The sequence below is a fragment of the Pipistrellus kuhlii genome, unplaced genomic scaffold, assembly GCF_014108245.1.
Source record: "Pipistrellus kuhlii isolate mPipKuh1 unplaced genomic scaffold, mPipKuh1.p scaffold_m20_p_1, whole genome shotgun sequence".
Taxonomy (NCBI): domain Eukaryota; kingdom Metazoa; phylum Chordata; class Mammalia; order Chiroptera; family Vespertilionidae; genus Pipistrellus; species Pipistrellus kuhlii.
In genome coordinates, this window is record NW_023425404.1 from 92,114,825 (window position 1) to 92,142,501 (window position 27,677).

The following is a 27,677-nucleotide window of genomic DNA, read 5'->3' on the forward strand; positions in this document are numbered from 1 at the left end:
AACATTCAAGAAGAATTAAACTTATTCTCCTCAGACTATTCCAAAAAATTCAAGAAAAAGGAACACTTCCAAACTCCTTCTATGAAGCCAGCATCACCCTAATACCAAAACCAGATAAAGACAACTCAATGAAAGAGAATTACAGGCCAACATCCCTCATGAACTTAGATGCCAAAATCCTCAACAAAATTCTACCAAATCGGCTCCAGCAGAACATCAGATAGATCATACACCACGACCAAGTAGGATTTATTCCAGGAATGCAAGGATGGTACAATATCCCCAAATCAATAAACACGATACATCACATAAACAAATTGAGAGATAAAAATCATAGAGTCATATCAATTGATGCAGAAAAAGCTTTTGATAAAATCCAACACCCTTTCCTGAAAAAAACTCTCAACAAGGTGGGAGTACAAGGATCATACCTCAACATAATAAAAGCTATATATGATAAACCCACATCCAACATCATACTCAATGGGCAAAAACTAACACCATTCCCTCTAAGAACAGGAACAAGACAGGGATGCCCACTATCGCCACTCCTGTTTGATATAGTATGGAAATACTAGCCATTGCAATTAGACAAGAAGAGGAAATAAAAGGCATCCAAATTTGAAAAGAAGAAGTAAAGTTATCCTTATTTGCAGATGACATAATATTGTACATAAAAAAAAACAAAAGACTCCATCAAAAAACTAATAGATTTAATAAATGAATTTGGCAATGTAGCAGGACACAAAATTAACGCCAAGAAATCTATGGCATTTCTATACACCAATAGTAAACTTAAAGAAACAGAGACTAAAAAGGCAATCCCATTTACCATCACACCAAAAAAATTAAGATACCTAGAAATAAACTTAACTAAGGAGGTAAAAGACCTATATGCGTAAAACTACATGACACTGAGAAAAGAGATAGAGGAAGATGTAAACCACATGTGTCAAACACAAGGCCCGCGGGCCAAATCCGTCCCGCCAGGCCTTGCAATGTGGCCCGCACCGCGCTGTCATCACTGCACTCCGCTGCGTTTCCATCACAATGACAGTTTATGACTGTTCAGTAAACCATTCGGCCCGCGATTTAGGCTGGATTTTAGATTTTGGCCCCTTCTCTGATTGAGTTTGACACCCCTAATGTAAACAGATGGAAGAACATACCATGTTCATGGATTGGTAGTATCAACATCATCAAAATGTCCATACTTCCTAAAGCAATCTATAGGTTCAATGAACTCCCCATTAAAATATCAATGGCATATTTCACTGACCTAGAAAGAACTCTCCAAAAGTTCATTTGGAACAATAAAAGACCCCGAATAGCCACAGCAATCCTGAGAAAGAAGAGTAAAGTAGGAGGGATCTCAATACCAGACTTCAAGATGTATTACAAAGCCACTGTTCTCAAAACAGTCTGGTACTGGCACAAGAACAGACATATAGATCAATGGAATAGAATGGAGAATTCAGATATCAACCCAAATCACTATGCTCAATTAATATTTGTCAAAGGAGGCACGAATATACAATGGAGTCAAGACAGTCTCTTCAATAAATGGTGTTGGGAAAATTGGACAGATACATGCAAAAGAATGAAACTGGATCACCAACTTACACCATACACAAAAATAAACTCAAAATGGATACAGGAATTAAACATAAGATGGGAAACCATAAAAATACTAGAGGCATCCACAGGCAGCAAAATCTCAGACATATGCTAAAAGAACTTCTTCACTGACATTGCCCCTAGGGCAGGGGTCCTCAAACTTTTTAAAGTGGGGGCCAGATCACGGTCCCTCAGAGAGCTGGAGGGCTGGACTATATGAATTACTAATTCCTACTGTAACACCTCGGCTGCGCTCACTGCCCAAAAAACCTGGCGGGCCGGGTCAGACTCGTCTGCGGGCCGCATGTGGCCCGCGGGCCGTAGTTTGAAGACGCCTGCCCTAGGGCAATGGAAGCTAAAGAGAAAATAAACAAATGGGACTACATCAAAATAAAAAGCTTTTTTACAGCAAAAGAAACCATCCACAAAACAACAAGAAAGCCGACTGTATGGGAGAACATATTTGCAAATGTTATTACTGATAAAGGTTTAATTTCCAACATCTACAGGCAGCTTATACAACTTAATAAAGGGAAGATAAATGACCCAATTAAAAAATGGGCAATGGATCTAAATAGAATCTTCTCAAAAGAAGACAAAAGGAAGGCCAAGAGGCACATGAAAACATGCTCAAAGTCACTAATTATCCCAGAGATGTAAATCAAAACATCAATGGGGTACCTTCTCACACCTGTCAAAATGGCCACCATCAACAAATCAACAAGCGACAAGTGTTTGCAAGGTTGCGGAGAAAAAGGAACCCTTGTGTACTGCTGGTGGGAATGCAGACTGGTGCAACCACTGTGGAGAACAGTATGGAGCTTCCTTAAAAAACTGAAAATGGAATTCCCATTTGACCCAGTAATCCCACTCCTAGGAATATATCCCAAGAAGCTAGAAACACCAGTCAGAAAGGATATATGCACCCCTATGTTTATAGCAGCACAATTCACCATAGCTCAGATTTGGAAACAGCCTAGGTGTCCATCAGCAGATGATTGGATCAAATGGACCCTATGGTACATCTATACAATGGAATACTATGCTGCCATAAAAAAGAAGAAATTCTCATCATTTGCAGCAACCTGGATGGAATTGGAGAACATCATGCTGAGTGAAATAAGCCAGTCAATGAAGGAGAAGTCAATACCACATGACCTCACTCACTTATGGATAATAAAGAACATTATAAACTGATGAACCAAAAGATAGATATAGAGACAGTAAAGCAACAAGCAGACTGTCAAATTACAGCGGGGAAGGTAGGGAGATCTGGGGTAGATAAGAGATCAACCGAAGGACTTGTATACATGCATATAAATACAACCAAAGGACACAAAACTATGGGGAGGGAGGGCATATATGGGAGGGGGGGTAATGGTGTATGTACACAGATAGTATTTAATTAAAAAATAAATAAATAAAAATAAAAAATAAATCTTTGTAGCCTGGAGGAAAGCCAAGCCTCCTGCTTCCTCTGTGGTGGTAGCCATTTCTGTTGGTATTTATCTTCTATAATTAAAACTTTGTAGCCTTAAGTGGAGGCCTGAGCCTGCCATGGTGTGCGGAAAGCTTGTCTTTCTCCTTTGCTGGGAGCAATCTTAGCCTCCTGCTCTTCCTTGTTCTGTGTCTGCCGCCATTTCTGTTGGGATTTATCTTCTATAATTCAAACTTTTTAGCCTGGAGTGGAGGCCTGGGATGGCCAGGTTGTGTGGGAAGCTTGGCTTCCTCCATCACTGGGGAAACTCAAGCCTCCCTCCTGATTGCTCAGTGGCCACAGCCATCTTGCTTGGGGTTAATTTTCATACTTGTTCCTAATTGGCTGGTAAGTGCAATGGAGTGATGGTTAATTTGAATATTACTCTTTTATTAGATAGGATGATAGACTAGAGGTATGGTGCATGAATTTGCATACGGGTGGGATCTCTTGGTCTGGCAGGTGAATGGTGCCCGTTGGGGCTGTCTTGCACAGTCCCAATTTGGGCTAGCCAGCTTTGGGGAGGGACTGCAAGGTTTCCTCTGGGGATGCACTGACCACCCGGCCAGCTGTGGGGAGGGACCATAGGGGGTTGGCGGCCAAGGGAGGTTGCCTATGGGATTACACTGACCACCAGGGTTCAGTTCCTGCATTAAGCATCTTCCCTCTGGTGGTCAATGTGCATCATAGCTACCTGTTGACATGTTAGGTCGTTCAGTCACTTAGGCTTTTATATATATAGATATGCACCAATGGAACTTCAGTTCATTGTTTAATTTACCTCTATCTGGTAACTATTCACTTTTGCTTTTTAAAGGCAAGGTACATAAATTTTAATTTAAAGGCATAAGTCTAGAGATGTTCTCTAAGTAAATGATACTAATTCCCTCCATACCTGGAAAACCTATATTCTCTTTTAAATTCATTTATTGCTAGTATTTATGGTACTGAACCTTTCCCTCCCCCATTATTGCTTGAGTGATTCATTGTTTCAGCAACACTAATCTGGGGCTTTGGTCCTTATTTGAAAGTGCTCTCTTCCTTTTCCCACCAGTAGTTTGATTCTGTCTCACTTTATAAGAATTGGTGGAAAGGTACAGATTTTTTAGCTTGTTTTTAGATTTATAAATATACAGAAGTGCTGCTGGGATTTCCTGCTCTGTGGCGCTTTCTTCCCACTCTTTCAAATTGACACACTTGTTGGAATTACTACAAGTTTTGTTATTTGCAAGATTTGTGATATAATTGTTTAACTTTTGGTAATTTATTTTGGGTAAATTTCTCTTTGGAGTTCATCAGTGTTTCTTGCATTGTTGCCAATTATATACCAATTATATTTCAGATCTGAAAAAAATGAGTCAATTTTTTTAAAAAAAGTCTAAACCATACCAATTGTTTTTATAATTTCCATACCAGTTGTGTTCTAAATTAGAAATTATTAGTATGGTGCTAACTTCCAACACTTTGAGTATTGAAAAGGATATTTTGATTACTAAAAAGGACCTTTATTTTTTACTGTTATTGTTGTGTAATTTATTCAAATTAACTGGAAAAATCATTTACCTTTAACTCCTATCATTTGATATGTTTTTATATACTCTAAGAAAGTTGGTAGCATTATCCTTGATTCTCAATTGGTTTGGGCTTATATGATGTTTTTTTCTTTTCTCAATTTTTTTGTTTTTCTTTTGCTTCCTAAGGGCATGATGATACAGCGCCATGTGCAATTTTGAAAAGTATGGATAGTTTTAGCTTTCTCCAACACCCAGTCCACCAGAGGAGCTTAGAGATTCTGCAGAGATGCAAGGAAGAGAAGTACAGTAAGGCTGAAAATCTTGATAAACTATGTCATCATATATTCATTTGGAAATGAAAACCAAGAGCATTCTATACCAGGGTGGGGCATAAATTATATAGGCAATATGACCTCTAGAATCCTTTGACCAATTGATCTCAGGATATTTTTAATGGAACTTTAGTTTTTTTCTCTTAAAAACGTCAATATACCTATTGTTGTTTTTTTACTTTGAATGTCTGTTTGCTTGTGATCCTTAAGTTTTTAATTACATTTTGTTACAGACTCTGAATTGATTTTTATTTTTGTCTTTAAAGTAGTTGAGTAATGGGTAAAAATGAATAGTGATTTTCTTTTCTGATGACTTTTTTTTTAAGCTTTATTAAAATCTAATTAAGGCAAAACAAACTGCATGCAAAAGCATAGAATTTCATAAGTTTTTGCAAAATATATGCACCTATGAAATAATCACCACAAGATGATTAATATATTCAGCACTGCTACAAGTTTCTCCTTTCAAATTCCTGCTGATTTTTATGTTCGTTTATAGTTGAATCTGCTTGGAATCCTCCTATTAGACTTTCTTTAGTCCGGTTTAGTGCAAAGCTACCACATTAATGTTTTGGCTTAAGGAAGAATGACAGTATCATAGTGGATATTCTTTTTTCTTTTAATAAAATAGGTATAAAAAGATGCTCTTGGTCTCCATTTTCTTCTTTTCTATTTGTTATACTCCTTCTGCATAAAAATGGGTTCTTTTACCTATTGTGGATTATAGTTATTAGACTAATTGAAATAATGAGAATAAAATTAAGGATACTACAGAATACTTGACGATTAACTCAGAAATTTGCATATGATGGATCTAAACTTCTTACATTTTCTTTCTTTTTTTTTTCTTTTTTTTTTTTTAATATATATTTTATTGATTTTTTTACAGAGAGGAAGGGAGAGAGATAGAGAGCTAGAAACGTTGATGAGAGAGAAATATTGACCAGCTGCCTCCCGCACATCCCCTACCGGGGATGTGCCCGCAACCAACGTACATGCCCTTGACCAGAATCGAACCCGGGACCTTTCACTCTGCAGACCAATGCTCTACCGCTGAGCCAAACTGGTTTCGGTGAAACTACTTACATTTTCTGTTCTAAGCTTTTTACAGTCATTTCAGATACACTTTGCTAGTTTCTCAGTTTTGTGATAGAAATTCCTTGAAATTTTAGTATGCTGTTATAAGTGAATGAAATTCCTAAGAGCAAATTAAGTTTTTAAAAATATATATTTTATTGATTTTTTTTTTTTTTTTTACAGAGAGGAAGAGAGAGGATACTTAGAAACATCGATGAGAGAGAAACATTGATCAGCTGCCTCCTGCACACACACACCCCCACTGAGGATTTGCCTACAAACAAAGTACATGCCCTTGACTGGAATGGATCTGAAACTCCCCAGTTTGCAAGCTGATGCTCTATCCACTGAGCCAAACCAGTTAGGGCTTTTCTTTCTTTCTTAAAAAATATATTTTTTATTGATTTCAGAGAGGAAAGGAGAGGGAAAGAGAGATAGAAACATCAATGATAAAAGAGAATCATTGGTAGGCCTCATGCATTCCCTACACTGGGGATTGAGCCCACAACCTGGATATGTACCCTGACTGGAATCTACCCGTGACCTCCTGGTTCATAGGTTGATGTTAACCACCGAGGCATGCCAGCCAGGCTCTGACTGTTTTTCTTTAGTTCTTCTTATTTAATTCTTCTTACTATATCTTGGTATAAGAAAATATGTAATGTATTTTGAAAAACATTATTTAAAATGTTTTCTCATTTTAAAAAGAACAGAAGTAAGTATCTCATTAAAAAAAAAAAGACATCCTTAAATGTTACTGTTAATTATTGGTATTATTTCTAAAATGTATACAAATTCTTATTCCATTTATCCATCCTTCTTTTTAAAATATTTTAATCCATGGAACATTGTTTTAAACAATCTATAGATCTTTTCTGGGAGCTTAAATTAATTATTTTTAACTTATAAATAGTTGCAAGTGATATATTTGTTTTGTTGATTTTCATGTCTCTTAGCCTTAGGCTTGATTGTATTCCAGCTTGGTATATGTTGGCCCAGAATAGGAAAGCACAAATTTCAGCACAGTCTATATAAAGAAATTGTACATTTACTTGCATTCACATGCAAATTTATTTCTACAATTGTGGAAGTTGGACTTTTTTTTCATTATTTTAGGTAGTTTATTTCCTTTTCCATTGTAGTGATACCAATAATTAAAATTTTATAATATATAAAATTATAAACTCATATTTGGGATATTGGTTTTTGTTTTTTTTTTTAAAAAAAAGTCAGGGACTACTAGGTTTAGGTAATGGTAAATTGGTAAGGTGAATGAACCCTCTCTCAGATAAAAATGATAAAACCTTGAAAAAAAATTCAAAATAACTATTTGAAAGAAATGAAAAAAGACCCCAAAGACTAGAAGACCAAAAAAAAAAAAAAAAAGGAAAAAGCAGAAACTTGAGGAGAATCATTCTTTAAGAACTAGGTAAGAATTGTGAATGTGTAGCTTTTTGCACAAAGTACTTCCCAACTCCCATCTATCTATATAAAAGCCTAAACAATCATCACAACCCAATGGACAACTGAACAGGCTGTGTGTGGTGGCTAGGCCAGCAGGGGTCTTAGTGATGGGTGACCAAATGACTGAGCAGCAGGCTGCGTGGGGTGACCAGGCCTGCAGGAAGGGGGGGGGGGGCATTTGGAGGCAATCAGGCCAGGCGGGGGGGAGGGGGGGGAGGGGGCAAGTTGGGAGTAATCATGCCAGCAGGCAGAGGCAATTAAGGGTGATCAGTCGGTAGGGGGCCAGTTAGGGATGACCAAGATGGCGAGGGGGGCAGAGAGAGGTGATCAGGCTGGCAGGCAGAGGCAGTTAAAGGTGATCAGGCTGACAGGGGGGGCCAGTTAGGGGCAATCATGCAGGCAGGCAAGTGAGCCGTTAGGAGCCAGCGATCCAGGATTGTGAGAGGAATGTCCAACTGCCAGTTTAGGCAAGATCCTGGGGATTGGGCCTAAACCAGCATATGGACATCTCCTGAAGAGTCCTGGATTGGAGAGGGTGCAGGCGGGGCTGAGGGGACCCTTCTCTCCCCTCCACCCCGTGCATGAATTTTGTGCACTTGGCCTCTAGTATATATATAAAAGCCTAAGTGACCTTTACGACTGAAAAACTGGAAGTACCGGTAGACCAGTCACTATGATACACACTGATCACCAGGGGGCAGATGCTCAGTGCAGGAGCTACCACAGTAGACTCCCACAGCCAGCCTCCCCCAGTCCCTTCCCCTGTCTCCCACCCCATCCAGCAGCTGGCAGGCCTTGTCCAGTGGTCGGCAGGCCCCCAGGCCCTGGGCCAGCAGCTCGAAGGCCCCTGCCTGCCCAGACCTGATTGAAACTGGGTAAGATGGCCCCAATAGGCACCGATGCCAGCCAGGCCTAGGGACCCCACCCTGTGCATGGATTTTGTGCATAGGGCCCCTCGTAGTTCTATAACTGGCTTGCGGTGTCAGAGGACAAAGTTGAGGACTGGCAAGCAGCTTGGAATTTAGGAGAAAAATCCTGGAACTGAGAGAATTGCCAAAAGGCTAAAACTCAAAGTTAGGATATGAATATTGCCAGCCATAATTGACTGACTGCTGTGAGTGTACTGGAAATAGACTGTAGAGCTCTGTCAAAGAAGCATTGCAAACCAAATATTATAGGAAAGTACCTTTGAAAGATGCAAGCAACTGCAGTAGGTGAGATTTGCAAGTTTGTTGCTTTTCTGACTGAAGGTTTTTTTGTATCTGTGCATAGCTTTTGGGTGGGGAAAGCTGAATACTTATTGCCTTAATTGGAATCTTATAAGTAGAGAAGAGAAAGAGACAAAAAAATATTAGAAATAGTGGCTGAAAACTTTTCATGATGGGTTAAAAAAAACTAACTTAGAGATCCAAGAAGCTCAGTGATCTTTATGAAGAATAAGTACAAAATAAAGCCACAACTAGGCACATTATAGGCAGATTGCTAAACAGAAAATCTTTAAAACATCTAAGAGAAAATATTACATTAAGTATAGGGGAATGATGATATGATTAACAGTTCTCATTGAAAGCAGTGGAGAATGAAAGATATAAAAAAAAAAAAAATCACAGTTAAAAACAAAACAGAGCAAAACCCCCAAACCAAAACAGCTTTTAGGCAAAATTTCTGTATTTGTAGTTTGGGTACCAGACAAGTTAACTACCTGTTAGAACACATGTGTCAAACACAAGGCCCGCGGGCCAAATCCGTCCCGCCAGGCCTTGCAATGTGGCCCGCACCGCGCTGTCATCACTGCACTCCGCTGCGTTTCCATCACAATGATAGTTTATGACTGTTCAGTAAACCATTCGGCCAGCGATTTAGCCTGGATTTTCGATTTTGGCCCCTTCTCTGATTGAGTTCGACACCCCTATGTTAGAAGAAAAGTTAACTATCTGTTATGGGTATGGCTATATTCCAATGAAACTTTATTATGCACAGTGAAATTTAAATATCATATGATTTTCAAATGTCACAAAAAGATTCTTCCATTTATTTTTCTTCAACCATTTGAAAATATAAAAACCATCCTTAGTTCATAGACCTTGCAAAAATAGGAAGTGGGTTTTATTTGGCCCATGGTCTCAACTATGTTGATCCATGAATTACTGGAAAAAATAAAGATCAGAAATAGTAAATATGTATAAAACAAATGACTTTATGTATTTTCTTTCCATTTCTTAATTTCTTTAAAAAAGGTATACGACTATTTAAGGTAAAAATTATTTTCTGGCAGTTTAAATGTGTCCACAAATTCTTTGATACTCCTCCCTTCAAAAGGTTTGTGCTGTACTTAGTGACTCCCTTCTAACAAATGGAATGTGGAAGAAGTGACTTTGTGACCTTCAAGGTTAAGGCATAAAAGGTATTGTGGCTTTTCCTCCTTTTCATTTCTGGTGCTCCTACTTTCCCAATGCAGTGACTAATTCTCTGAGATTTGGCAGAGGAAATTAAAGGATTGAGGTTATCATGAGTATGAGATGCAGCCCCACTTCTGCAGAGGTCAGGAGCTCTGGAAAGGATAAGGCATAAGATGGCAGGAGAAAGAGAAAAAGGGTAAAATAGAACTTCATTTCAATTTAAACCCATACTTTTGATAGTCTAGTCTCAGAACAATGGAGATGATGATATTCATGAAAAAGATGAAGGATCAATAGTCAGAAAAGAGCTGTCTGTGGGCTTGATGCTCCTAACGACTCTCATCTTGCTGACTGTGGCTGCCTTAATGTCTGGGACCTCAGGCTATAGTTTAGTGTGGTTACACAAATGATTGAAATTTAAAGTATGTTGTCTGACTAAAATGGACAGTTAATAGTAGAAAGTTATCTGAGAAATTCTTATATATTAATATTTGGAAAATAAACAACATCCTATATAATAAAAGGGTAATATACAAATTGATCTTAACTGTTGAATGACCACAACTGCTTGACCAGTCACTAAGAAGCGCACTGACTACCTCTTGATTCCTTTCCCTGGCCAGCAGGCTCCCATTGCCCAGTGGTGAACAGGGAACCACAAATGGGTGGTGAAGGATTCGGGCAGTGCCAGGCCAAGGCCCCTACCCCACTGATCTTCCCACACACAGAGGGTGACCCTCAGGAATGGTGATATCTTGGTCCCTCCCCCGTGTGGCAATCTCCGATAGCCCAATGGTGAATTAAGAACTGGGTGTGGGTGGGTGGGTAGGTGGGGTGGGCTGGCTGCAGGCAAGGGGGGAAGATGGCCCTGATCACAGGTCAGACCTAGGGATTGTTACCATGCATGGATTTCACGTGTCAGGCCTCTAGTGTATAAATAACTCATGAGTTAAAAGAAAAATTCATAAGGGAAACATGAAAGTCTTTTGATCTGAATGGTAATGGAAACAACACATTACATCGTGTGTAACGCAACTAAAGTGCTTAGAAGAAAATTTCTAGCTTTAAATCTTTATATTAGGAAAAAATAAGATAAAAGTATCATTAATGATGTAATAAGCTTTTACATTATAAAGCTACAAGAAGAAGAACATGTTAGACCCAAAACAAGTAGAAAGAAGTGAAAAAGGTTAAGAGCTAAAACCTGTGAATAGAAAGCAGGCAACAGTGGAAACCAAAAGCTGTTTTTTTCAAAAAGAACAAAGAAATAAAGTTCGAACCCAGCACTATCCAATAGCACTTTCTGTGAAGATGGAAATGTCTTCCAATGATGCTACCTAAAACTAGCCATTAGCCCACATGTGGCTGTTAAGTACCTGAAATTAAAAAAAATTTTTTAAACTGAAGCATTAATCAATTTAATTTTGAATGGCTACCTATGGCTAGTGACTGCTGAATTGGACAGTGCTGTTCTTGCCATTCTGATCAAGAAACATGAGCAAAGAGCAAATACTGTTATCTGGATTTAAACTATAGACACAGTTGCATATGTTACAGAACAAAAGGTTAAGGAGCAGTGGAATTATGAACATTTATGTCAATAAATTCAACCTTGATGAAATTGACAAATTCATTCAGTGTCAACAAGTCATCTAAATGGACCCAAGGAAAAATAGAAAATCTTATAGCCCTATATCTGTTCATGATATTAGATTCATAAATAAAATTTTCACATAAAAACACAAAAGAGTTCAAACCCAAATAGCTTCAATCGTGAATTTTGTTTAAGAATTGTCTAAGAAAAGAATACCAGTTTTCAACTCTTTCAGAAAACAGAGAAATAAGGAACACTATACAAATCATATTATGAGGCCAGTATTATTACTCAAATACCAAAATCAGACAAAAATAGTATAGGAACTAATCTACAAACCAACATACCTCACAATGTTAGATGTTAAAATCCTGAATAAGAGCACACTGAATTCAGGACTATATAGAAAATAATATATGAAGACCAAGAGGAACTTATTCTAGGAATGAAAGTTGGTGTTTGATAATAGAAAATCAATATAACTCGCCATATTAACCATCTAAAAAAACCACATCGTTATCTCAGTAGATGTATAAAAAGAGTTTGTCATAATTCTATGCCCATTCCTATTATAAAATTTAGCAGCTTAGGAATAGAAGACAACTTTTTATTGTTGTTATTGTTAATTCTCGCCTGAGGATATTTTTTCCATTGATTTTTTTTTTTTTCCTTTAGAGAGAGTGGAAGGGAGAAAGGGAGGGGAAGATACCGAAAAGGGGGAGAGGGGTGAGAGAGAGAGAGAGAGAGAAACATTGATGTGAGAGAGACACATTGATTGGTTGCCCCCTGCATGCACCCCGGCCTGGGCTGGTGATTGAACCTATGACCCTTTGTTGCACAGGCTGGCACTCTAACTACGGTGCAATACCAACCAGGGTGACTTTTTTTTATCCTCATCTGAGGATATATTCTGATGAGAGAGAGAGACAGACAGACAGACAGACATTATTTGCCTCCTGATTGGAGATCAAACTGTAAACTTTAGGCTCAAGGGAGGATAATCAACCAACTGAGCTACCCAGCCAGGGTAACTTTTTCAACTTTACACATGAAAATTTTATAGCAGACTTTATACTTAATGGAGAAAGATGAAATGCTTCTCCCTGACATTTAGAACAAGGCAAAGATGTTTGCTTTTACCACTCAACAATGTACTAAAGGTAACAAAAAGAAATAAAAGGTACATAGATTTAAAAGGAAGATGTAGACAGCATGAGCATCTATATAGAAAGTGCTAAGAAGTTTGAAAAAAATGCTCTTTGATCTAAAAAGTGAATTTAACAGTCAAAGGATAGCAGTAAATATGTGAAATTAAAATGTAATATACTAACCATAAATATTTGGAAAGTGAAATTTATAAGTTCCATTTATACATGTATGGCTGCCAGCCCCTTAGAATCTAAGGGATGTCGAACTCAATCAGAGAAGGGGCCAAAATCTAAAATCCAGCCTAAATCGCGGGCCGAATGGTTTACTGAACAGTCATAAACTGTCATTGTGATGGAAACGCAGCGGAGTGCAGTGATGACAGCGCGGTGCGGGCCACATTGCAAGGCCTGGCGGGCCTTGTGTTTGACACGTGTCTTAGATAGTCCCAGTTATTCCCATCTTCTGATATTTATAACTTTGTGTAATCTCCCAGATTTTACTAGTGTTAGTTATCTATAGTATATATGGCAGAGTGATAGTTGTTGCTTCTGAAATTAAATTATAAAGGATTGTGATTTTTATTTTAGGTAATTTCTTCCTAGCTCTCTCTGTTGTCCCTAAGGACAGCAAATTGCCATTTGGAGTAGCCCTATTAAAAATCCCACTGAAGCCTCTAGTCAGTGGGCACTGAGGCTTGCCAACAACTATATGAGTGACCTAAAAGCACATCCTTCAGTTCTATTCCAGTCTTCAGATGACTGGAGCCTTGGTCGACAGTTTGAATACAGCCTAATTAGATCTTGTCAGAACTACCTAGCTAAGCTGCTCTTCAAATCTATTCTTCTAGAATCTTTGATATGATCACTATTGTTTTAAAGTGCTAGGTTTTAAAGCAATTTAATATGCAACAGACAATATACCGAAAAATGAAACACCTAGGGGTAAATTTAATGAAATATGTATTATGTGTCCAATTGAAAGAAAATAAAAAATACCTTAAATAAGTGAAGATAGGTACATGTTTTTGTTTTTATAAGATGTCAGTTCTCTCCAAAATGTATTTGTAGATTGGATATGTAATCCTAATGAACATCAGAGCAGATATTTTGGTAGAAATTCAAAAGATGGTAACTAAAATTTATATAGAAATATAGAATAGCTAGAATGCCAAAACCAGTTTGGCTCAGTGGATAGAGCATCAGCCTGCGGACTGAAAGGTCCCAGGTTCGATTTCGGTCAAGGGCATTTGCCTTGGTTGCGGGCACATCTCCAGTGGGAGGTGTGCAGGAGGCAGCTAATTGTTGTACCTCTCTAATTGATGTTTCTAACTATCTCTCTCCCTTCCTCCCTGTAAAAAAAAATCAATAAAATATATATTTTTAAAAATAGAATAGCTAGAATGACCAAATGATTTCGAAAAAGAACAAAACTGGAGAATACACTATATGATTTCAACACTAAGATAATGCAGTTATTCCCAGTGTAAAGATCAATAGAATCATGTAAAGAATCCAGGAGTAGGTCTTACACATATATGGTCAATTGACTTTCCACAAAAGTGCTGAGGTAATTCAGTGGGAGGTAAAGTATATAGGCTTTTAAATAAATGGCACTGGAACAATTGGATATTTATATATTACAAGAGAACTTTGACCCCTAATATAATACATAAAAATTAACTCAAAATGGACTTTATAAAGAGTAAAACTTAAAACCTGAGAGAAAATCTTTGCAATCTTCGGACAGGCGAAGATTTCTTAGATGGGACAATAAGAGCATGAAAAAATTGATAAATTGGAATTCACTGAAATTGAAAACTTGATTTTTTAAAAATATATTAAGAAAACAAAAAATATACCATAGCTGGGAAACAATATTTGTAATACTGAAACTGTTAATGGACTTGAAAACAAAAACAAATTTTTTTTTTTTAAATCCTGCAACAGTAAGGCAAAAATAAGTTAAAAAATGGCCAAAGATTTGAATATATTAATACATTTCCAAAAAAGAAGATACCGGTATGTAAATGGTCTATGGAAAATTGAAAAATTATCAGCTTCATTAGTAATTTGGAAAATGCAAAATATAATCACAATGATGATGAGGTTGGGAAGCGATTGGAACACTTCTAAACTCTATTAGCAATGTAAAATAGAACAGTTATATTGGAAAAACAGTTTTTAATAAAGATAAGCATGTATTTTCCATAAGGCCCATTAGTTTCAGTTTTAGATATGGATAAACAAAAATAGAATCTTTATCTTTTAAAGTCTCATAAGAAACCTTTACAGGGGAAAATGTGTTTAAAGAATAAATGGGAGATATCAAATAAAATACAAAAGCCACTATATAAAATTAATAAAAATAGATTAACCTCACCAATTAAAGTCTCAAAATGGATTTTCAAAATGTTTGACTATTTATAAAATTCTTAAAATGATGAAAATGAAAGGCAGAGATGAACAATAGCCATAAGTAACATAGTAATCTGAAAAAACACAGTAGAAGTTACTAAAAGATTTTGTGGAGAAAGAAGCTGAACTAACTCACTAGAAAGTTTTGAGTTCTGATAGAGAAATTGGTAAATGTGTATAAATCTAAATAAACAGTCTGTAAAACTTAGTAGTAATATCTAATTTGGTTGATTATGGGAAGAAAATGGGTGAAAATAAGTACTGTGTAGCATCATCTGTTACAGGGATGGTTTGATTAGAATAAAAGCATTAGAAAATTCTTGTACTCTTTAGAAAAGAAAAGAATTTAGATTCGAATTTATGAATGTGTTAAAAATTCATAGAGAAGAGTGTATACCATATAACTTTATAAAATGAAAAAAAGAAGTCAGAATATAAATAAAATCAGTGGAAATCTGGATAAAATTGCATTAGGGTAAATACAAAGCATAAAATAAAAAGGCAGAAAAATATCCAAATATATAAGTAACACCCATAAATTATTTTTATAATGTATTTTTAATCCTCATCTGAGGTTATGTTTTTATTGATTTTGGAGAGAACTGTTGCCTCCTGCATGCACCCCTGACAGAATCGAACCTTCAGCTTTTTGGTGTATGGGACAAAGCTCCAACCAACTGAGCCACCTGGCCAACGCAATACCAATAAATTAAAATGAACTAAACATTTAAAAAATAGATTATTCAGTTACAAAAAAATATTCAGTTAAAAGATAAATGACAAACCATGAACATAAAATTATTAAAAATAAAAGACTGGAATAAAAATTTATCAGAAAATTTATTCTTGCTCTCTTGTACATTTTCCCAGCTCCATTAGACAACTTAAAAAAAAAATTTTTTTTTTTATTGATTTCAGACAGAAAGGGAAAGAGATAGATAGAAATATCAATGATGAGAGAGAATCATTGATTGGCATACCCCCTACTGTGTGGGATCAAGCCTGCAACCCTGGCAAGTGCCTTTGGCTGGAATCTTACCTGGGACCTTTTAGTCCGAAGGCCAATGCTCTAGCCACTGAGCAAAACTGGCTGGGGCTAGACAACTTTTGTTAAGATTCCTGTAATAATAATAAAAAAGGATTTTCATTGCTATGTAAATTAGTTTTGCCTTTTCTAAAAATTTTGCAGAAATAGGATCATACAGTGTGTATTCTTTGGTGTTCTCAAGTTATGCAACATAATGCTATACATTTTCATCTGTGTTGTTTTATAACTCAGAAATTTGTTGCTGACTTATTCCATTGTGTGGAATATGTGTGCATACACACACACACACACACACACACACACACACACACACACACACGTATACAGTTGTATATACAACGTTGTGTTTATCGTTCATTTCTTGGTGGATAAAAGGGTTGTGTACTATTTTGAGCTATTGTGAAGGATCCAGCTATTCAAACATTCTTGTTTGTGTCATTTGTATACATATATTTTTATTCTTTGGAATGAAACTTGTCAGTGGAGTTACAGTGTCATAACATAGACATATATTTAACATCATTAGGAACTATCAAACTTTTGGCACTTTAAGGATGTTGTTCCATTTTTCCCCTACATTATTTGTGGTTATAAACTCTGATGTTACCCTATTGTTATACTTTTATATCTAATGCACCTTTTTTTTTTTTTTTTTTTACACTGGTTGCTTACTATTTTATATTTATCTTTTGAATTTTAGCAATTTGACTGTGATGTCCCTAAATATTTATATTTATCCTGTTTGAGATTTGCTTCACCTTTTGGACTTGTGTTTCATTGTTTTAATAAATTTAGGAAATTTTTGTCCAATATTAAATTTTTTTCTGCTACAATTTTTCTTTTCTTTATGAGATACCAATTTACATGATCTTAGAATATTTGATATCATACACAGTCCTCATATTCTGTTCATTATTTTCTACTTTTGTTCTTTTCTTCAGATTGGATAATTTTTATTTATCTGATTTCAAGTTCATTATGCTGTTTCAAGTCTTAATCCCATGAAATGAATTTTTCATTTCACAAAATTTCAGTTTTTAGTTCCAAAATATCCATTTGGTTCTTTTTTAGTTTCCATTTCTTTCTGGAGACTATCTGTTAATTCAGTAAGATAATATTTTAATTTAAGTCATTGAACATGATAGCTGTTTAAAGTACTTTTATGATAATTCCAATAAGTGATCAATTTTGGAATCTAATGCTGTTGGAATGGGATCCGAGTTGGTCCACTGGGCTTCATTTCCTAATCTGAGTGATCAGTTGCAACTGTTCAGTATACTATTCCTTAGGTCTTTTTAATGTTTAAAATGTTTAATAATTGATATTAAATCATTACACAGAGGAAAATAAAGGAGTCATGCATAAAAGAACCATCCTAAAAGAAAATATTTTGTTTGCAGGAAAAAATATTACCAAGAAAAAGTTCCCTGTGAGCAGTTAACAGTATAGAAAAATAAAGAACATGAAGCCAATAAAGCAGTAGCACACATTTGAGGATATAAACTATTAGTATGATAATGAAAATAGGTATTGAGCTACTGAAACAAGCAGAGTTATAAAGCAAAACTTGTATGAGCTCAAGAAGTAGAGGAAAGAGATGAAAATTGAATTACTAATATTGAGGAAAGGCTTGAGATGATTGTTTTAATATGTAGAAGAATGAATATAGAGGATAGACAATGATAAGTTGTCATAGGGAAATTAGTGTCCATGAATTAGGAATTGAAGGAATGAAATTATTTTTCATTGAATTGTCTTAGCACCTTTATCAAAATTAAGTTGATCATAAATGTGTATAAGTTTATTTCTGTACTCTCAATTTCTTCCATTGATACATTTGTTTATTGTTATGCTGGTACCAAGTCTCAGTTATTGTTTCTTTGTAGTAAGTTTTGAATTCAAGTAGTATGAGTCCTCCAACCATCTTCCTCATTTTCAGTGTTGTTTTGTCTATTTTGGGTCTCTTGCATATATATATTAATTATAGGGTCAATATATTTACTAGTATTTCTGTAAGAAAAGGCAGCTGGAATTTTAATAGAGATTGCATAGATCGGTAGATCAATTTGGGAAGTACTGCCATCTTAACATTAGTAAGTTTTCTAATCCATGAGCATGGATGACATTCCATTTAATTAAATTTCTTTCAATGATGTTTGTCATTTTCAGTATAGACATTTTATACTTTTTTGTTAAATTTATTTTTTTATGTTGATGTTATTAATGGAATTTCTCAATTTCATTTTCTGATTGTTTATTATTGTAAAGAAATACAATTTTTGAATATTAATCTTATATCTTGTCATTTTTCTGACCTCATTTATTAGTTCTAATTTTTTTGAGTGGGTTTAATTATGATTTTCTATGTCTTTGTGTGGATAGGTTATGAATTGGTAGCCATATGCTTTATAGAGTTCTAGTGTTTATTGAATGATTCGAAGAAAATTAAAACTTAAGAATATTGATAATTCTTAAGAAAGCAATTTGTCATTTTTGATTATTAGTGTTTTTATATATAAGATTAATTGATCTTTAAAATCTATAGTTGAATAGCAGCATTTGACACTGTTCTGCCTGCACTGGAGATTGAGAGGTATAGAGGCTCTACCTAACAGATAGTCACAAACCCAGACAGACAGACAAAATGAGACAAAGAAACAACCTCCAAATGAAAGAATAAGAGAATTATCCAGAAGAAGAGATAAATTAAGCAGAGATAAGAAATTTATTTGAAACAGAATAAAGAGTAATGATGGTAAAGATGCTCAACAGCATGAGAAAAGATATAGTAACTATGAAAAAAGAATATTCAGAAATAAAGAATGACATAGCACAAATAAAGAACACATTGGAAGGAATACAGAGCAGATTAAGGAAAGCTGATGATTAAATCAGTGAATTAGAAGACAAGATTGAAAAAAAACACAACAAAACAAAAACAACAATCAGAGAACTAAAAAGAAAAAACAATTAAAAAAAACCCAAAAAACTGGAGGACAGTCAAAACCGGTTTGTCTCAGTGTATAGAGCGTCAGCCTAAAAGGTCCCGGGTTCGATTCCGGCCAAGGGCATGTACCTTGGTTGAGGGCACATCCCCAGTAGGGGGTGTGCAAGAGGCAGCTGATCGATGATTCTCTCTCATTGATGTTTCTAACTCTCTTCCCTCTCTCGTCCTCTCTTTAAAAGCATCAATAAAATATATTAAAACAAAACAAAACAAACAAAAAAAACAACTGGAGGACAGCTTAAGGGAGCTGTGGGACAACATGAAATGTAACAATATTAGAATAGTAGGTGTGCCAGAAGAGGCAGAAAGGGAGGAAAGGATAGAGAATGTGTTTGAATAAATAATGGCAAAAAAAACTTCCTTACCCTGGTGAAGGAAAAAGTCACATAAGTTCAGGAGGCACAGAGAACCCCAAGCAAGAAGAACCCAACCAGGTCCACGCTCAGAAACATCATAATTAAAATGCCAAAAATTAAAGACAGAGAGAATCTTAAAGGCAATAAGAGAAAAGCAAACTGTTATCTACAAAGAGCTCCCATAAGGCTGACACCTGATTTCTCATCAGACACTCTATAGGCCAGAAGGGAATGGCATGAAGTACTCAAGGTAATGGAAAGCAGGGATTTGAGACCAAGATTACCATATCTAGCAAGGCTATCATTCAAAATAAATGGTCAAATAAAGAGCTTCCCAGAAAAAAAAAAAAGAAAAAAAAGAAAAAAAAAAGGCTAAAGGAATACATCACCACCAAGCCAGCATTACAACAAATGCTAAAGGGACTGCTATAATGAGAAGAATGAAGAGAAAGAGAGAAATCTAGACATACAGAATTAAAATGGCAATAAATAAGTACTTATAAAAAATAACCTTAAATGTAAATGGATAAATGGTCCAATCAAAAGGTGTAGGGTAGCCAAAACTGGTTTGGCTCAGTGGATAGAGCATCGGCCTGCGGACTGAAAGGTCCCGGGTTCGATTCCAGTCAAGGGCATGTACGATGGTTGCGGGCACATCCCCAGTGGGGGGAGGGGGGGGTGCAGGAGACAGCTGGTCGATCAATGTTTCTCTCTCATCGATGTTTCTAGCTCTCTATCCCTCTCCCTTCCTCTCTGTAAAAAAATCAATAAAATATAAAAAATAAAAAAAAAGTTGTAGGGTAGCATAAGGGATACAAAAACATGAATCAACTATATGGTTTCTACTAGAGACCCACCTCAGAACAAAAGACACACAGGATGAGAGTGAAGGGATAGAAAAAAATTTCTATGCAAATGGAGAAAAAAAAACAAAAAGCTGGTGTAGCAATACTCATATCTGACAAAATAGACTAAAATCTGTAGTCAATGTTAGCAATATACTTATTGCTGAAAAAATTGGGTTCATCGTTGGTTAAGTCAGACTTGTAAGTAACAGTCATGGGACTTGCTTCATATTATTATTTAGCTATTCTGACATGTTCAGCAAATATTTACTATCAAAGTACATTCATTTCATTTTTCATTGGAAACATTATTTCATATTTAGTTTTTCTTCGCACTGATTTGAAAATTTTTGCTTTTTATATACTAGGTGTAACCCGTAAAAATCCTAGGATACCTCTTTCTGATCTCCAGAGCATGAATACTTTAAATGAAAAAAATCAACAGTAAGTATGTTTGGCTTTTGTTTTCAAGGAATTATAGAAAAAATAACTAGAATTCTTATTATTACTTTTGTGGCTTTAAAAATATATAGAAAATCAGGCCTAGTTTGCTTTATATTTCTTTAACTCTTTTATAAATGATGTAGTAAGTTAATAAGGTTAGAATTAACAAAACTATTAGAACTAAATTACCTAAAATTGCCTCTGGTAAAGTGATTGTACAATTAAAAAACAAGTTTTCAAGAATAATTTAAACTAACCACGTATGTTTTTATTTCTGAGACCCTTCTTGAATTTTATGTCTTTTGCAAAGTTTAAGGGTTTTTCTGTTCTCTGTGGAGAAATCTTATTGGTAAGTAATAATTGAGTAGTTTGGTTTACATCAAACCATTGAATACCTTTTGTTGCTGAGTATGATAATCAGAGCTTATTTTTTAACCATTTTTAATGAAGAATTCTTGAGTAAATTTTGAAAATTACAAGTGTAATTTTCGCAGTTTGTAAATAAAGTTACTTTGTTCTTTATTGTGGGATCCCTTAACGCCCCGCCCTGCCCTCTCAGACCTGCGTGGTTCAGAGCCCACTCAGGGTCCAGTTTCTGGAGAAGGCTGCACACTAAAATGAAGAGACTGGAAAAGAGTTAATTTGGGAAAATGGGGGCCAGGCGGGAAGTCCACCTCTAGTGGGAAGACTAACCTGATGCTCTGGCCTTTTACCATTCCTTTTATTGAGAATCTGAAACAAATACACCTCTTAGGCTGGAAGTTCAAACAACAGAAAATCAACAAGAATTTACATTTACATATGATTAACAAATTAAAGTTGCCTCAACCACCACTATCTCAACTAGATGATGAGTTAATAGCTCCGACCATTCAGAGCCATCAAGGTTGGCCAGCTCTTTTTACATTTTACTACCAGTGACAATGTTAGGTTTCATTTCCCAGCACTTTATACATGCTGTTTTCTAAAGATTGTACTTTATATGAGCAAAAGAACATTGTTTAGTGCCTATCTAGAGAGTCTGCTTTCTTCATTTTAAACATCATCAAGTAAATTGAGCTTCCGCCCTGGCCGGTTTGCTCAGTGGATAAAGCATCAGCTTGCTGACTGAAAGGTCCCGGTTCAATTCCAGTCAAGGGCATGTACCTTGGTTGCTGGCGCATCCCCAGTAGGGGTTATGCAAGAGGCAGCTGATTGGTGATTCTCTCTTATCGATGTTTCTAACTTTCTATCCCTCTCTCTTCCTCTCTGTAAAAAATCAATAAAATACATTTTAAAAAAATTGAGCTTCCTATTAATAAGGATGTAGTTATAAAATGGTATCTTATTGTAGTTATAATTTTCATTTTCTTGCTTATTAATGAACATATTTTTGTATAAAATTCCTGTTCTTTGCACATATTTTTTAAAAGTTTTTAAACTAAATCTTATGTACTGATCCCACTTAAGTAACATGTTACAAATATATTCTCCCAATTTGTAGTTTAGCTTTTTACTTTTGTTGTTGTTATTGTTAATCATCATCTGAGCATATATTTTTTCCATTGATTTTTTAGAGAGGTCGGGGGGCAAGAGAAACAGAGAGAGGTAGAGATAGACATAGAAATAGAGATATAGATAGAAATGGTCTGTTATTAAAATCAAGGTATAACTTTATTGATCACTTTTTCTATTTTGCATTACTATATTTTTAATGTATATTGTCATTTCCCTGCTCAATAACTTTTTTTACACTGAGTAGCCAGATTATTATGATCTCTGAATGCATAATAATGTGGCCAATCAGTGTATATCCTGTATAATAAAAGGCTAATATGCAAATTGTCCCCTCAACCAGGAGTTCGACCAACAGGCAGGCCGGCCAACCACCCATGTCCCCTCCCCCTGGCCAGGCTGGTCAGACACCACCCATGCACGTTTCATGCACTGGGCCTCTAAAACATATGTGTGTGTGTGTGTGTTTGTGTGTATGTATGTGTGTAAAACACACACATACACACACACACACACACACACACACACACACTAAGTGGCCAGATTATTATGTGTTCAGAGATCATAATAATCTGGCCACTCAGTGTATAACTCTTTGTTGCTTGTTAAAAGAAGTCTAGATTCACTAGTCTCAAATTCAAGAGCTGTTACAGCCCAAGTATCCAATCTCAACTCTATTTACCAATTTGTGATGCCAACAAATTGAATGACTTACTATCTTTATAGAGTATGCATTTTGTTTTCTTATCAGTGATACTTGACTAATGATGAGATTCACCACTATATTTTCATGTTAAATTTCACCCAAGAACAAATTAGATCTTTACTCTGATGACCTGTGTACCTTCAATTCAGTCTATTGAAAATACACGCATACATTGTGGGGTTGGTTCCAGACCATGGCAATAAAGCAAATATTGCAATAAAATGAGTCATATGAATTTTTTGATCTCCCAGTACATGTAAAAGTTATATTTACACTATGCTTATTCTGTAAACTGGGCAGTAGTCTGATATCTGAAAAAGCAATGTACATATCTTTTTAAAAAATATATATTTTATTGATTTTTTTACAGAGAGGAAGAGAGAGGGACAGAGAGTTAGAAACATCAATGAGAGAGAATCATCGATCAGCTGCCTCTTGCACACCCCGCACTGGGGGGATGTGCTCGCAACCAAGGCACATGCCCTTGACAGGAATCGAACCCGGGACCTTTCAATCCATAGGCTGATGCTCTATCCACTGAGCCAAACTGGTTTCGGCAATGTACATATCTTAATTTAAAATTACTTTATTGCTAAAACATGTTAACTATCATCTGTATCTTCAGCAAGTCATAGTATTGTTTGCTGATGGAGGGACTTAACGTTAATTTGTAATAAATGCAATATCTGCAAAGTGCAGTAAATCAAAGTACAATAAAATAAGGTGTGCATGTAGTCTAACCCTGATCATTAAAGATCTCTGAGTTAAGGAACCTGTTTTCTTTCTTTTTTGTGTGTGTGTGTGTGTTGTTGTTTTTTTTAAATAAATCTTTATTGTTCATATTATTACAAATGTTCCTCACTTTTTCCCCCTCCATTGCTCCCCTCCACCAGGTTCCTTTCCCCACCCACCATTGTCCTCATCCATAGGTGCACAGTTTATGTTCAGTCTCTTCCCTCACCCCCCACTTCCCTTTTCTCCGAGAATCGTCACTTCATTCCCCTCCCATTCCTTTGATTCTATTATATTCACCATTTAATATTGTTCATCAGATTTTTAAAATACCCTTGGTTTTTAGATTCACTTGTTGATAGTTACATATTTGTTGTTCATAATTTTTATCTTTATTTTCTTCCTCTTCCTGAAGAACCCCCTTCAGGAATTCATATAGTTCTGGTTTGGTGGTGATGAACTCCTTGAGCTTTTTTTTATTTGTGAAGCTCTTTATCTGGCCTTCAATTCTGAGTGATAGCTTTGCTGGGTAGAGTATTTTTGGCTGTTAGGTTCTTGCTATTCGTTGCCTTGAATATTTCTTGCCATTCCCGTCTGGCCTGCATGGTTACTGTTGAGAAATGAGCTGGCAATCGTATGGGTGCTCCTTCATAGATAACTACCTGCTTTTCTCTTGCTGCTTTTAATATTCTCTCTTTGTTTTTTGCTCTTGGAATTTTAATTATGATGTGTCTTGGTGTGGTCCTCTTTGGATTCATTTTGTTTGGGGTTCTATGTGCTTCCTGGACTTGTAAGTCTATTTCTTTCACCAGGTGGGGGAAGTTTTCTGTCACTATTTCTTGCAGTATGTTTTTGGTATCTTGCTCTCTCTCTTCTTCTGGGACCCCCATAATTCTGATGTTGGTTCGCTTGAAGTTGTCCCAGAGGTTTCTTACATTATCTTCAACTTTATGGATTCTCTTATCTTCTTGCTTCTGTGAGGATTGTCTTCTGGCTCTTTCTGTTCCAAATATTTGACTTGATTCTTGCGATCTTCCATTCTGTTTTTAGGACTCTGTATAATATTTTTTATTTCAGCCAATATATTCTTTATTTCTTGTTGATCCCTTATTATTTCTAGTTGATCCCTTTTCATATCCTCATAGGTCTTGTTTATTTTATCGGTTTTTTCTAGGAAATTCTTGAAAAACCTTATAAGCGTGGTTTTGAACTCTATATCCAGTCGCTTTTTGTCCTCCATTTCTTTCGTTTGTGATCCATTTCCTTGTCTCAGCATTTTTTTCTGCTTCCATAAGTTGGTAGAATGGCTTTATGTGCTACGGTGTCCTATATGGTTCAGTGGGTCAGCCTCCCAGTTACCTGAGGTGGACACTCTTGGTGCCCCCCTTTCTGGACTGTGTGTACAGCCTTGTTTGTAGTGAAGTCTTAATTGTTGTTGGTATCACTGGGAGGAACTGACATCTAGGCCAATTGGTTGTGAGGATCAGCTGTGTCTATGCAGGGAGACAGCCTTATTCAACTAGACTTGGAAAATTGCAAAAGCCTCTGTGTTGAGGTTGGATGGGCAGAGTTTCAGGGTGGAGCCTACAGCCCCACACTATGAGGTTCCTGAGTCTCAGTGTTCCTCAGTGTCCTTTGGTACTAGCTGCAAGCAACTCTGAGAGAAAGGTGCCTTCGAGTTTCGCCCGCTACCAAACAGTATAGTCTTTCCCCCAATGAGCCCAGAACTGGGGTTCAGTGAAGTCGGAACTGGGGGTCAGCACAGTCTGGAGCTTTTGTCTCCTTCCCACTAGAGCAATCTAGCAGCAGAGTCAACAGTCCTCCCTCTGCGCTCAATGTGCGTGCCTCCTGGACTGCCTTTCACCACTCAGCCTTACAGTCTAGATTCCCTCTGTATGAGCCTGGGTTCCCAGGGTCTCGCTCAGAACTGGGGTTCAGTGCTGTCGAAAAGCACAGTCTGGAGCTTTTATCTCCTTCCCTTTAGGGAACGCCAGCCAGGCACTCAGCTGCCCCGTCCTCTCCCCTCTTGTGCACCATGTCTCCATACCTTAGGCTTTTACAGCTCCTCTTATTTTCCTTCTGGTTTTCTCTTTCCTTCTAGTTGTAGAATTTCCAGTCAGTCAACTTTCCTGTAGTTCTGGATAATGTCCATTTTGTATTTTAGTTGTAGTTTTTGAAATTGTTGTGTGAGGCTGCAGTTAGGCATATACCTATGCCACCATCTTGGATTTCTCCGAACCTGTTTTCTTGGTTTGGATTTTAAAAAGAGCCCAGCTGGCATCACTCAGTGGTTGAATGTTGACCTATGACCTGTGAACCCAGAGGTCATGGTTCGTTTAGCGGTCAGGGCACATGCCTGGGTTACAAGCTTGACCCCTAGTGTGGGTCATGCAGGAGGCAGCCGATCAATGAGAATCTCTCCCTCTCCCTTCCAATCTGAAATCATTAAAAATATATTTAGTCCCTGTCTGATAGAAGCTCAATCCACTGTGAACTGAAGTGTCCCTGGTTCTATTCCAGTCAAGGGCATATGCCAGGGCTGTGGGCTCGATCCCTAGGAGGAGGAAGTCAATCAATGATTCTCTCTCATCATTGATGTTTCTTTCCTCTCCGTCTTTCTTCCTCTCTGAAATGAATAAAAATATATTTTAAAAATATATGTTTAAAAAAATAAAAGGATACAGTGTCTTATCCCATTTCCCAAAGCAATTTAATCCTTATAACTCTCTTAATTCCTAGCTCGTATTTCTTTATACTTTAAATATTGGGTACCTGAAGTGACCTATGTGGGCTTCTGTTTTTTATATATCAGTTGGGATAGTCTAATACTTAAAATTGATTGAGTTGCTGTAGACTCAACAATTAACTGAATTTAGGCACTCATGGAATGATAAGTTAATTTTGTAAATATATGTATATAAATTTATATGTGACCCTTCTTCACAGGAAATTATATTACATCAGCCTGATTCTTTTCTTTTGTATACAATAAAGAAAGATATATGTGGCATTGAAGCAATGTTATCAGGAAAAGGCCAGCTAGCAGTCTTAACAAGAAGATTCTTCCAGATTGTAGTTATTATATTATGAATTTATTTTATATTATTTTAGAGAAAATTGATGAGAAGAGGAAGAAGACAGGGTATTAGATACTTAGAAAATAAGATCAATTATGAAATTATTAGCTATGTATATTAAGTGGAGGTTTTTGGGTCTGTAATTCTCCTAATGAATGACTCTTAAATGATAAAAGAGTAGACTGTCCAATTTGGTGGTGACCTCGTACTAAGAATTGATGTAGTCTGTATAAAACCAATGAAATGTAAGTAGTAAAACATTTTTTAGTTAGTGCAAATATTCCTCAAGTGAGAGATAAAATGTTCATTAATGTTGAGAGGGCAATTGTTATTTTTGGTAAGAGAGTATAAACTGGAAACAAATGTCTTTTTATTAAACTATAATTTAAGAAAAAGTACAGAGTCTCTGACTACATATCATAAAGCAAAGGTTGTAAATGTACTAGAGATGCTGCTATAATGACCCTTATTATGAATAAAATGACTGCACTAGTAACGAAAGACACATATATTCCTAGTTGGAAGTAGCTCTTGTAAGTGAATAGTTGTAGAGCAGAATGTATGAAAACTAGAATACACCATCTTATATTGAAAAAAAAAAAAACAATGCCTTTGGAAAGTTGTTATCTAGGAGGAAACAAAAATGTGTGTCATCAGAATTTAATTTCAACAAATACATAATGCATTTTGTACATTGTATAAGTATATGGTAGGTTTTATAATTAAATGGTATCTGTTGTACTATCATGCAAATCCTATGGCTTTAAGGAACAGGAATAACTCTCATTAAAACGCTTAGGTAATGGCACCAATCTTAGGACTTTGTACTATTTTGATATCTACATATTTGATGACTGAGATAGACTTATCCTGTAAAAGTTAACTGTAGCATGTTGTGTATCCTAATTTCTATTCTTAATACAAGTAAAAA

The 27,677-nt window shown here is 36.1% G+C and overlaps 1 protein-coding gene across 14 annotated transcripts in view; it reads left to right on the forward strand.

The window, feature by feature from the left end:
• Window positions 1-27,677, forward strand: part of MYO9A (myosin IXA) — a 384,919-nt gene that overhangs the window by 207,588 nt on the left and 149,654 nt on the right. For 13 of the 14 annotated variants that reach the window (XM_045587331.1, XM_045587314.1, XM_045587304.1 and 10 more), the window contains 2 exons: window positions 4,795-4,914; window positions 20,662-20,737. In XM_045587331.1, the coding sequence (XP_045443287.1) occupies window positions 4,795-4,914; window positions 20,662-20,737 (196 nt within the window). The remainder of the gene's footprint in view (window positions 1-4,794; window positions 4,915-20,661; window positions 20,738-27,677) is intronic. The other variant, XM_045587309.1, reaches the window with a different exon arrangement.